Below are 12863 nucleotides of genomic sequence, written 5' to 3'. Positions count from 1 at the left end.
CTTGTATGCAAATTGGGCCATCCTTAAAGTAAGGAATTAATAATGCTGCCTAGAACTTGGACTAACATGAGCAATGCAATACTTATATTGTTCTGCCAGCACACCTTGATCCTGACCTGCAAAGCTGCTGCTATTCTAGTTCTAGGATTCTTTTAGGCAGTATTTGTATACTAAGCTGAATTGTGTGGTGTTCCACTTATAGAAACACAGAAATTGCCATACTAGATAAGATCAATAGACCTCTAGTCCAGTATCTTGTCTGGCAGTGTCCATAGTTAGGTGCTCCAGAGTCAGATGTAAGAATCTCACAGCAGGCAGATTTGGAATAATCTGCCCCCTCACATCTGGTCTTCTGATCGCTATTAGTTAGAGTGGGTTAAGCCCTGAAGTATTACGTTAAATATTCCTTCCAAAATTATTATTATTTGTTAACTCTAGATATATTTTATTTCCTATAAACATCCAATCACTTTTGAATCTTGCTAATTTCTTGGTCTACACATCTTCTTGTGGCAATGAGTTCCACAGTTTAATTATGCATTTAGTGAAAAATATTTGCTTTTACCGATTTTTGAATTTTCCATCTTTTCAGGCCACTGAATGTCATCTTGGTGTGTGTGGTGGTTGGTTGGTTGGTTGGTTTGTTTGTTTCCTGGGATAGACTGGGAACATCTGTTCTCTCTTCTCTATACCATCCATTTGTTTTATATACTTTCATTATATCACTCTTAATCATCTCCTTTCTAAGGCAAGTAATCTCAGTCTTTTCAATCTCTCCTCATGTATGAGTTTCTTATTGCCCTTCTCTAAACTCTGCAATATCCTCTTTGAGATGGGGTGACCAGTACTGCACACTGTGCTCCAGATGAGGGGACACTATTGATTTACATAAAGCGTTATCTCACTATTCACCATCTCATTCCTCATGCCTCCTGATATCTTGTTGCTTCTCTGACCACAGCTGCACATTGAAGAGGAGGTCTTCATTGAGCTGTCTACAGTGACACCCAGGTTCCTTTACTAGGTGGATAGTCAGTTTAGCAATATGAGGAGTTTAAAATTTTCCCACCAATGCATCCAAAGAAGTGGGCTGTAACCCACGAAAGCTTATGCTCAAATAAATTTGTTAGCCTCTAAAGTGCCACAAGTACTCCTGTTCTTCTTGTGGATACAAACTAACACGGCTGCTACTCTGAAACCTCCAATGTTCATTACTATGCATATATCGACAATGAACTTCATTTGCCTTCATGTTTTCCATTCACCTAATTAGTTTAGGTCTCTTTTGAAGTTAATCACAATCTGCTCTGGTCCTGAATAACCTAAATAATTTTGTATCCTCTGCGTTGTGCTACCTCATTGCTCATCTCCCCTTTTCAGATCATTTGAAAAATACTGAACCTATTAGTCTTTGTGGTGTGAACAAATGTGCACAAAGGACTAGAATGAGGCCACACAGGATACCTCTGGTGACTTTTATAAATGATTTTAACCTACGTTTCAATAAATAAATGACCTACCTTTCTCTTACTCCTATTTTTGGTTACAGATAATGACTTTATCCTTCTATCTTACAGAATTTGTCCAGACGAATTTCAAATCCATATCTGGAAAACCCTTCAAGTAAGGTATTGGTAAAACTTCATTTTAATTCCACATTCTGAAAGACTTGAAGGAAGAAATATTTGTTTTGTTTCATTTGCTTAATCCTGGCTTGAGTAATTTATGAATATAGCCTGCGATTAGAGCCACTTGTACAATTTTTGGCTTGTCTACATTGGAAAACTTTTACCAATATAGATAGATCTATTTAACTACTGTGGTGTAAACCCAGATGTAGACTTACATCCCACCAGTTTTAATCACATTAATACCAGTTTAACTTAATTCAGTAGCTTTTTGTGTATTTATCTAGATACAGAAAGTTAGAACACTTAAACAAGCAATTTCTCTTTTCATTTTAGATTTATGGAGAGAGTTCTTCATGTGCTGGGAGAGCTCTCAGGAATATTTTTACAGTTCAAGCTTCTGACCTGATTAAAGACAGAGTGTACCTTACAGGAATTTGCAGGTAACAAAGTTAATTTGTTCTAATTAACCGACATTATTTTTATGCGGGGTGGATAAAAATAAATGATTTAAAGAAAAAATCCGATCTAAAGATAGATACATTATAGCTCAAAGATATCTCATCATGGAATAGGGATTATAAGTTCTAAATCTATAGTATGAGACAATATATTCATGTAATGTTTAAGAAAAGTTTTGTAAATGAGTTCTAATAGTTCAAGGATTAGGGACCCAATTTTATGGGGTTCCAGAAGCTTGTGTATAGATTTAGGTTAATCTTTCTATCTACCCAGTGGGGCTCAGTCTAGAACAGATGTAGGCAAACTGTGGTCTGCGGGCCACATCTGGCCTGCGGGAGCATCTGCCTGGCCCCTGAGCTCCCAGCTGGGGAGCCTAGTCCCTGCCCCCTCCCCTGCTGTGTCCCTTTCCCGCAGCCATGCCGCTGCGCGGGCTGTGCTCTGGTTCACCACTCCCACTGGGCAGCATGGGGAGTGCAGCTAGCTCTGGCCGGGTGTCATGGCTGCGAGCTCCTGCTGCTGGTAAGGAAGTGGGGGGGAGGGGGGAGGGGACAGTCAGAGGAGATGGTGGTTGAATGGGGTGGAGGTTTTGGGGAGTTGGTCAGGGGATGGGGAACAGACAGGGTTGGGAGTGGGAGTCCCGGGAGCTCTGTCGGGGGTGGGGATATGGATAGGGGTTGGGAGGGCAGTCAGGGGACAAGGAGTGGGGGGGGGATCCCAGGGGCAAGTTAGGAGTGGGGGGTCCTGGGAGGGGGTGGTCAGGGGACAGGGGTGTGGATAGGGGTCGGGGCAGTCGGGACAGGGAGCAGGGGGGTTGGATGGGTTGGGGGTTTTGAGGGGGGCAATCGGGGGCAGGAAGTGGGAGGGGGTGGATGGGGGCAGGGGGCCAGGCTGTTTGGGGAGGCACAGCCTTCTGTACCCGGCTCTCCATACAGTTGCACAACCCTGATGTGGCCCTCTGGCCAAAAAGTTTCTATCCGTGGTCTACAAGATACCATCAGAGATGCTTAGTTATGTAGTTCTCAAACTGTGGATTTGTGTCTCCAGAGATAACATGCTTGTTAACAGCAAAAATGTTTTAAATAAATAACTAAATAATACATAAAAGTGAGAAATAACTGATCTCAACCCTATTGTCCCTCTGCAAATTCATGTACACAGAGTTAATCCCTTACCTCTCTCTAAAAGTGTAAAGTGGAGAATCAGAGTGCTTAAGTGACTTCCACCAGTTCACTGGTATGACTTTCGGGTACTCAACGTATATTCAACATTTCTTTTAAGCCCAATGTTGAGAACTTTGGCTGTGACAGTGCCATCTGTTTTTTTCATGATTTTGTTCACAAACTGTCAATATATTAGGCCAGTTCTTGATATAGTGCTCAAAACAGTCCGCTACTGAGTTCCATCACACGTCTTGTGGTAGAGTTAGCTTGGTTCCTCCCACTTTTTTCAGAGCATCTGCTGCAAAGTGGTTGTTATGGAAATATTTTGCAACATTAGCCTTTATTTCTGGAACACTGAGGTCTTTGGCTAGTAGGTGCATCAAACGAGCACTGCAACCATATGTTGTTAGCTTGGGACGCTCTTCTAAATAATTTCTTCTCATCTTGGATACATTTGCAGCATTGTCTGTGACCAAGCTGTGTACTAGACGTTTGATTTTTTTTTCCCCACAGTTTGTTATAGCTTTTACTGCTACTTTTTTGTGTGTGCGTTTCTTGATGTATCAGTTGTTTCTGTAAGGAAGAGATTCCCTTCTTCTGTTGTCGCACAAGCACATACAACAGGATCATTGTGGACATTGCTCCATCCATCAAGACTCAGGTTAACAATTTCACCCTCTAGACCTTCTGCATACTGCTCAATTTCTCTTTCATACACTTTATCCAGCAGTCTGCCTGCGACATCTGCCCTGTTGGGTGGACTGTATCCTTGTCTTAGTGACTGAACCATGTTAATGAAGCATGGGTTCTCAATCATATGGAAAGGAGAGTTTGTTGCATAAACAAACCAGGCAATTTTTTCATCAGTTACCTCTTTTTGTAATCTGCTGGTTCTTATCACAAACTGATCCTATGGTTTCTTTCTGGATGATGGAGATTTTTTTCCTTTTTGCTAAAGGTAATCTACCGCGACTGTGACATATATTGTGTGACTGAAACACTATAGAAAATGAGTGTGACCTTGAAGGCGGATAGTCTTCAGAATCCTGTATGTTGAGGATGGATTCTCCTAAACAAAATAAGTTGATGCAATTATTTAATTATTACCGGACTGCTCATTTAGTATTACTCATTGCATTCACTGACACTCAGTACTACTTTAAAAGTGAAATTGTAAAAGGAAGATCTGCCTCTTTCAGCTATTTATTTTTTATCACAACTGCATCTAAACTAACAGTACCATAGAGTAACAATTATATTTTTTGCTCAAACATGAGAATTCAAAAATAGTCCACAAAGAAGACAGGCAGTCCTTAAGAAAATAGTATGAAATAAAAAAGTTTACCAACCTGAAGATCCTGCATGTTCAGACATGTTCCTTTCATCATCTTCAGCGCAGCTTCCTCCTGAGAAGAAACACTTTTTGTGATGTTGTTTCATTTGGGCAACCAGGCTTTGCATTTTTGTTGCACTGTTTGCATTTTGCATGCATGCTTATCTTACCCACAGGTATGCCGAAACTGGGTCTCTTTTACAGCCGCTGCCATTATCGGTGTTCCCTTCTAGCGACAGAGTGGTATGGCAGATCTCAGGTTCGGGTTCTGTAGTTTCCGCATCGAAATGTTGCTTTTTTAAGACTTCAGAAAGCAAGCTCCACACCTCATTCCTCTCAGATTTTGGAATGCACTTCAGATTCTTAAACCTTGGGTCGAGTGTTGTAGCTGTTTTTTAGAAATCTCACATTGGTACCTTCTTTGCATTTTGTCAAATATGCAGTGACAGTGTTTGTAAATCAAACAACATGTGCTGGGTCATTATCTGAGACTGTTATAACATAAAATATATGGCAGAATGCAGGTAAAACCGAACAATAGACCTACAATTCTCCCCCATGGAGTTCAGTCACAAATTTAATCTGAAAAAATATTGCTTTAAACGAACCTCATCAGCATGGAAGTGTGTCCTTTGGAATGGTGGCTGATGCATAAAGGGGCATACAAATGTTTAGCGTATCTGACACTTAAATACCTTGCAATGCCAGCTACAAAAGTGGCATATGAATGCCTCTTCTCACTTTCAGGTGACATTGTAAATAAGAAGCAGGCAGCGGTATCTCCCGTAAAGGTAAAGAAACTTGTTTCTTTTAGCAATTGGCTGAACAAGAAGTAGGACTGAGTGAACTTGTAGGCTCTAAAGTTTTACGTTGTTTTGTTTTTGAGTGCAGTTCTGTAACAAAAATAAAATCCACGTATGTAAGTTACACTTACAATAGAGATTGCGCTACAGTACTTGTATAAGGTGAATTGAAAAATACTTTGTCATTTTTACAGTGCAAATATTTGTAATAAAAATGAAGTGAGTATTGTACACTTTGTATTCTGTGTTGTAATAGAAATCAATATATTTGAAAGTATAGAAAAGCATCCAAAAATATTTAATACATTTCAATTGGTATTATATTGTTTAACAGTGCAATTAATTGCGATCAATTTTTTTAATCACAGTTAATTTTTTTAGTTAATTTGCGAGAGTTAATTGCAATTAAACAACCGCCCTAGTTTGTTTACATAGTGATTCTAAGTGTAATCTACAGGATATCTTGATAGTGAAATGAAGACTCTCCAACCACATCATGCTACAGTGCAAGTGTTCTTCCTATTTTTGGTTATGCAAAAATCGCAGGTTTCTATGTGTTTAAAAATGAAATGCAGATTCTATTTATTTTTGTTGAATTTAAAAGGGAGGTTATTGCTTGCTAGTAATGCAGTGACACAAAGAAAATCCTAATAAAAAGGCTGACCCCCAGTCCCAAGTCAGGACCATTTATATAATGCTTAGCTCTACTGCTTACATCTGTATTTGAAGAATTTTAAGCATGAGGCTGAAGGTTCAAATAACTTCAACTGTTAATATGGTTTGAGCTGGCTATTCCTACTTTAACATTCATTTATAAAAAATATTATGTATACATACACAATATAATCTACATAGCTATATCTCACGTAGCCACTGTTGAGGTGAAATATAATTTTTAATCGTCATGTGACATCCTTGTCTGTTAAGATGAGCAGACCCTTTGTTTGCATTACAACAATTTACAGGTACTTCAGATTGTTTTTGGGGAATAAATAATATTGCTTTATGTCCCAATTGGGAAGCCTCCAAGTTACAGGCAGGTATCTATGGACATCAGATGTTCATCATCCCATGAGATAAATAGATACATTTGCATGCCCAGTTAATACCTGCTGCACAATGTTATGCAGTACACCTTATGACTGATTTTATATATAGTCGAACACTCATGTTGTGGAATATAATATGAATTTTAAATAAATGTCCTGCCTTTTCTTAGGAGAAGCTGTGTTGGATCAGAACTGGTAGACTGGCTATTGGAGCACTGTCCTTTTGTTAAGTGCAGATCTACAGCAGTTGGTGTATGGCAGCTCTTACTGGATATGGGAATTGTGTTATCAGGTCAGTGTTATGGAAACAAGTCCTACCATGGTCTGTAAGGCATTTGTACATAGAATGAAATTTATGTTTGGGACAGAGGAGGAAAAAGAAAAACATGGAATGATTTTTGTTTTTAATTCGGAGGTAATGTCCTTTAATATTAATATGGTATAAACTTATCCTTGTGATGTTTCACTTAATAAATACAAGATATTGGAACTCGTTCAGATGCAGTTTTCTCTCTTCTGCTTTTGGAAATGCAATTACCTGTTTGCAGATCATGTGCATGTCTGTCAACCTATTTTTTTCTTCAGGTGCTTTGCATTGTTTTCAAAAAGTCAGCAGTTGCTTTGTCACTATAAATCACTGGTTCATCAGGTGTCTTCTTTAGTAACTAGTGTGTTTGTTTTTTTTTTCTTTTCCATGCCTAGAGAATACAGCACAGTAGATGAAGGGATATTTTCTACTCATTGATAACCATGTTGGGCCAAATTCACCCTTCCTTGCGCTGTGTTGCCCCACTGACTGCAGATTAAGCTAGGGCAGAGTTGGGCCCAGAAGTCTGGGACACAGGTGTTGATGTTGATATCAGTAGCCACATCAGGGATTTTTCTATAGGAAGACAGCTTCACATTGCATCCAAGACACCATAGCCACTGAATCGGTGCACCACCAGCCCATCTTGTCCATGCATGCCCCTTTCCTATCCATGACTATTTGGATCTGTGCTAGTGAATTGATCCCGCTCCTTTCAAATACAGAGGAATTTAGAAACCTTGTGCTTATGTAACCTACTGGGGAATGTATGTGTTAAAGGTTTCCTTCGATGCCAGATTTGCTGAGGATAGGAGTCTATTACAGTGCAAGCTAGGAAGCCTTGACTCATTAGCTGTAGCAGCTCATTCTTTCAGCTGTGGAGGTCTTGGTTCATTCCCTCCTGTGTCAGTTAAGAATCATCATGCTATCACATTCTCCTGCAGGATGGGCATTATGGTGCTGAGGGCCCTGTGTCCTGACTCTTGCTAGCAGAAGTGGCATAATGCGGGACAGAATCTAGCCTGACCTCCTTTTTTTTTTTTTAAGAGTGAATTTACAATACGTGCATTGTGAAGGGAGAATGAATATTTAAAGTATTTGATCCCTTTAAGATTTTCCTTTTGTTCCTAAAGCATTCCCTCCTCCTCTTTTCATGTATCCTTTTCTTCCTCTTGATCTTGCTATACTGCAGAAAGGTGTTCACCAGAAGAAATGAGCTAGAGGCTAATGGAAGAACAATGCTCATAAATATGCTGGGTGAAAGACCTCTCTCTGACAGCTATGTACCTTAAAGGCAGAGCTCTTTCTGTTCCTGAAGTATCCAGACTCCATTGCCTTAAACTCCAGGAACCTGGATGTTCAGTTACTGAGATTTTTTTTTCCTTTTGGCTGCATCACTTGGATGAAATTAATTTAAAGCCAGACTGTATCTGATTTCTTCAAAGTTCAGTTTTAAGCATTTTGTCCTTGATGGTTGTCAAACTAAGCATTAAGTTATACTGAATATGTATATATGGTATTGAGTAAAGTTGATAGAAGAAACTTGAAAAGGTGTTTCTTTTTATTTTTTCTAACAGTGGACAGACAACTCTATTTTCAAGACACTCATGTTTTCTACCAGTTCTCAGCTGATGAATGTACTTATCTTTTCTGTGAATTCGAAAGAGATGAAGGATGGCAAAATGGTGTAAAATTCTTACTACAGCTAGTGCCTCTTACTTCTCCCAGGGCTGCTATATGCAATCTGTAAGTGCCTCCTCTTTAACTTTTTTGCTGAATGTAAATGCCTGGATTATAATGACAGACTATATACAAAATTATATATACATGCAACAGCTTCCATCTGAGTGTTATTTCTTGTGTCAATAGATTTTGCTAAACTAAGCATCTAGAAAGTCACTGTGGTCAAATGTGTAGGACGCCAGAGTGGGAGTAGGAGACCTGGGTTCTAGTCCTAGCTCTGGCACTAGCTTGTTCTGAGGCCTTGGACAAGTCATTTTACTTTTTCTGTGCTTATGTTTTCATTCTCACCAGGGCTGGCTCTGGCTTTTTTGCCACCCCAAGCAAAAAAAAAAAAAAAACAAAAAACCAAAAAAGCACCTATGGCACGGCTGGAGCAGCAAAAGCGGGGGGAAAAACCAAACAAACCAACCTGCGGCGTGGCCGGAGCTAGGATGCAGGGGGACTCCCTGTGCTGCAGACGTGCCCCAACTAGCGGAGGGGGAGGGTGAGGGAGTGGAGGGGGGAGAGAACGAAGGGAGGCGGCCAGGGCTTCAGCTGGGCACTCGCGCTGCCTGCTGGGCGGGCTCCGCACCGCTCCGTTTGGCAGGAAGGGAAAGACGCAGGCTGCTGGGCTTGCTGCAGACCTGGCACCGGCTGGGGCAGATAGAGTGTGCAGCCTGCTCCCAGCAGGGCTTCCCCTCCTCTGCACCACTGCTCCCTACAGGATTCCATCACTTTCATGACAAAAATCTTAGTCTTAGAGTTATAACTGTCCTCTTTGCTGTTTAAAAAGAAACTCTTTTCTGTAACTTCTTTCCTTCCTTCTCAGATTTTAATAGGATCTTCACTAAAGCAAATTTCTAGAAAATACTAGAAATGAGCGTAAAGGGCCCATATGAAAGGAAAAAACTTTTAAACTTATGTCCCTACGTTTGAACGTATACATATACTGTATATTTAGGCATTAAAATAAATGCCTGACTTTTAGAGGCACTGAGTGCCTCTACTTGTCATTAAACTTAGTGGGACTTCATCTTGATTTCAGTGGGAGCTGTGGTCCTAAGTACTTCTCAAATTCAGGCAATTTATTCATGATTGTTCACACCGGAAAGTTCTGATTCTCAGTCAAAAGGACACACCGGATAGTTCTAATTCATAGGCTGTGTGAAGGATGATGGGAAGGGTTATGACTGGATAACAGGTAGGATCTAGCTAAGGAGGCATTCCATTCGCGTGAACGTTGCTAGTATCAAAGTCAGATTCAGGACTCACAATTTGTCAGACCATTCTGTTTTATTAGCAAAGCGCTCTGCTAATACACCCAGATAATGTGTGAGTGCCATGCCAGGCTTAAACTACTTTATTTATACAGATAAAAAGGGCGCGAACTTAACAAGATAACAAAGGGAATAGAACAGAACTGGGGCTAGACACACACGTCTTATTTCCTTATTAACTTTTACCGATCTAATGTCCCACCATTATTTTAAGGTATGGAACAATGGGTCCACTTAATGTTTCTCTTTCTGACAACTTTGTTTCAACATTCCTCATTCCTGCTTAAAGGAACATACAGCATTTCTTTAATCCATTCTACTTCTACAATCTAATTCATTCTACTTTCACACTAGAAAAGGCCAATATTTTAGAGTCTGCAGTTCCAGTATTAACTGTCATTTCTAGTGCAGTTACCCATCTTGTGTTGTACAATTATTTATTAATGTACATCTCCAGCTTTTTCCTGCTCTCATTCTTAGACTGTGGTTTTCTTTTGGGAACATTGTCACTGAAGACTTTTACTCGTATGGCTTTGCCTGTCACACTGAGTTTTTTCTGAAGGAAGAGAGTTTTGAACCATGGTGGTGGTCTCCAGAGTATGATATTAAATACAAAGTAGGTTTCTCCAATTTCAAAATTCTCAGTGCTTGGTGTGAGTAATAGACTTTTTTTGCTAAAATATAATTGTAAAAGGAATAACATGCCATGCAGGACAATGGCCAAAGTCACTGATTATCCTAGATAAACCCCAAAGTCATGTCTTGACTTGATGAAAAATAATTCTAAAAACAATAATGTAGACTGAGATCTTTGAAAGGCTTTATCTATATATGTGCTATATCCTTTTTAAATAAATGCTTCCACCTTGCTCAAGTTGACTGACTAAACCAGCGTTTCTCAAAGGCTGCCACCAGGGACTTTTCTTGCGGGCACAGCTTCCTGGATGGTGATTGGGGGCAGGGCGAGGCAAAGGAGCGACCCCTCCCACGGGGCCACCAGCAGAGATTGGGCCCTGCTCTCTCTAGAGCCACTACGCTAGAGGAACAAGCAGCTGGTGTGAATTCCCCACCCTCCCGAGGGTGGCGAGACTTGGGCTTCCAGCTTGAGCCCTCAGTGGCAGCTGGAGGGCTCTGGCCCTCCTCTCCCCCTGCATTGCCCCTGGTCCCCACTATCTCCTCTGACCCTGGACTTCAGCCATGCAGCAGTAGACTGTGTCCACTGGCCGCAGGTCTTTGGGCTCTGGGTGTGGAGCCACAGAATCTGGCTGCTTGGCTTTGGCCACATGCTCCATCCTCCTACTGCGTGGTGATGGGTGCTGGGCTCTGGCCACTGGGCTTCGGGCTTCAGCCCCTACCCCCAGTCGTGTGGTGGTGGGTGCTGGCTCCAAGCTCAGCTCCCCTCTATCACCTCGGCCCCGATGCCTCCTCCGGCCTTCATTCGTCACTCCTGGATTCCACTGCCTCCCCTGACATCCCCCAGTTGCATGGCCCCAGGCTTGCCCCTGCTGCATTCTCCAGCCTCAGGTTTTGGCCCTGGCTGCAGGGCTCTGGCCTCAGGATCACCCCCCATCACCTCTGATCCCCACTGCCTCCTGTGGCCCCTCATCCATCCTCCCCTGCCAGGTCCCCGTTGCCTCTCCTAGTCCCCCATCCAGGGCTTAATTTGTCAGGTGGCTTGCCCGGACTGAGTAAATCTGCGGTGAAAAGTGATATTTGAACGCTTTTTAATATCACTTTTCACTACTTTCTAGATAGCTAGCTAGTCTGCTGCTGTGAAAAATGATAATAACAAACATACAGATACCACTTTTCACAGAACCAGACTTGCAAGTAGTAAGTCTAAAAAAAAACAAACAAAAAACCACCACCCAAAACCAGGCAACTTAAAAAGCTAAAGAAACAACAATGAAAAAGACAAGAACATACAAAGCACCTTATTTGTGTTTCTATTCTAAGTCTAGTAAAAAATAGAGATAACTGTACATTATTTTTATTATTGAGTCTGTAAAAATAAAACCCCACATAAATAAAGTACAGTGATTTGGACATGTATAGGCCCTGCCAAATTTATGGTCCATTTTGGTCAATTCCATGGTCATGGGATTTTAAAAATGATACATTTCATGATTTCAGCTATTTAAATCTGAAATTTCTTAAGGTTGTAAATGTAGGGGTCCTGATCCAAAAAAGGAATTGGGGCTGGGAGTTGCAAGGTTATTGTAGGGGGAGTTGCAGTACTTCTACCCTTACTTCTGCGCTGCTGCTGCTGGTGGTGGCGCTGCCTTCAGAGCTGGCCAGCTGGAGAGCGGCTGCTGCTCGCCGGGAGCCCAGCTCTGAAGGCAGAGTAGCTGTCAGCAGTAGTGCAGAAGTAAGGATGGCCTAGTATAGTACTCTGCCATCCTTATTTCTGTGCTTTTGCTGGTGGGACGCTGCCTTCAGAGCTGGGCACCCGGCCAACAACTGCCGCTATCCGGCTGCCCAGCTTTGAAGGCAGTGCAGGAGTAAGGGTGGCAATTCTGTGACCTTCTCCCCTAAAATCTTGTGACCCCCCAACTCCATTTTAAGTCGACCTCCAATTTGAGAAATGCTGGTCTACCCTGTGAAATCTGTCTAGTCTAGGGTAAAAACACTCAAGCCTAGATTTCACAGGGAGGAGACCAGATTTTATGGTCTATGATACATTTTTCATGGCTGTGAATTTGGTAGGGCCCTATATATGTGTATATTTATTTGTTTTTTCTGTAGCTAATTAAGTATTTTAGGAAAAATTGTCAGAGAAAAATTATCACACTACATATGAGGCCACCAAAAATTTGGTTGTGGGAACCCCTGGACTAAACTGAGCTCACTAAAGAGAGAATGAGGGATGAGTGGAAGTAGGGCAGAGAAGAGAGAAGGATGAAGAGAGATGGGGAGGGTAAATGGATCAACACTTTCTCCTTCCCTTGCTTCATTTCGTTTGTTGTTCATACTAATTTCGGTATTCCACATCCTATTTGTTCCAAAGGTTAATTTGGTGCTGTAGCCGTACTCATTCTCTGATGTAATTCAATTGATTGATAGCTTTCCACCAGGAATGATTTTTTCTACAAAACTCAGGAGTGGGCTACTATGCTACCTAT

General features: G+C 41.4%; 1 protein-coding gene across 3 annotated transcripts in view; it reads left to right on the top strand.

Moving 5' to 3' along the window:
- The window catches only part of RAPGEF5 (Rap guanine nucleotide exchange factor 5), a 230537-nt gene that overhangs the window by 51421 nt on the left and 166253 nt on the right, over positions 1 to 12863 (top strand). For 2 of the 3 annotated variants that reach the window (XM_030550751.1, XM_030550750.1), the window contains exons 1-4: positions 1999 to 2071; positions 5331 to 5374; positions 6606 to 6727; positions 8320 to 8488. In XM_030550751.1, coding sequence (XP_030406611.1) covers positions 6709 to 6727; positions 8320 to 8488 — 188 coding nt within the window. In that variant the 5' untranslated portion in view covers positions 1999 to 2071; positions 5331 to 5374; positions 6606 to 6708. Of the gene's footprint in view, positions 1 to 1577; positions 1629 to 1964; positions 2072 to 5330; positions 5375 to 6605; positions 6728 to 8319; positions 8489 to 12863 lie in introns of those variants that run through there. The other variant, XM_030550749.1, reaches the window with a different exon arrangement.

This window comes from Gopherus evgoodei, chromosome 2 (assembly GCF_007399415.2).
Source record: "Gopherus evgoodei ecotype Sinaloan lineage chromosome 2, rGopEvg1_v1.p, whole genome shotgun sequence".
In the NCBI taxonomy this organism is placed as follows: domain Eukaryota; kingdom Metazoa; phylum Chordata; order Testudines; family Testudinidae; genus Gopherus; species Gopherus evgoodei.
Note: the sequence above shows the minus strand (reverse complement) of the source record. Positions and strands in the feature narration are given on the sequence as shown.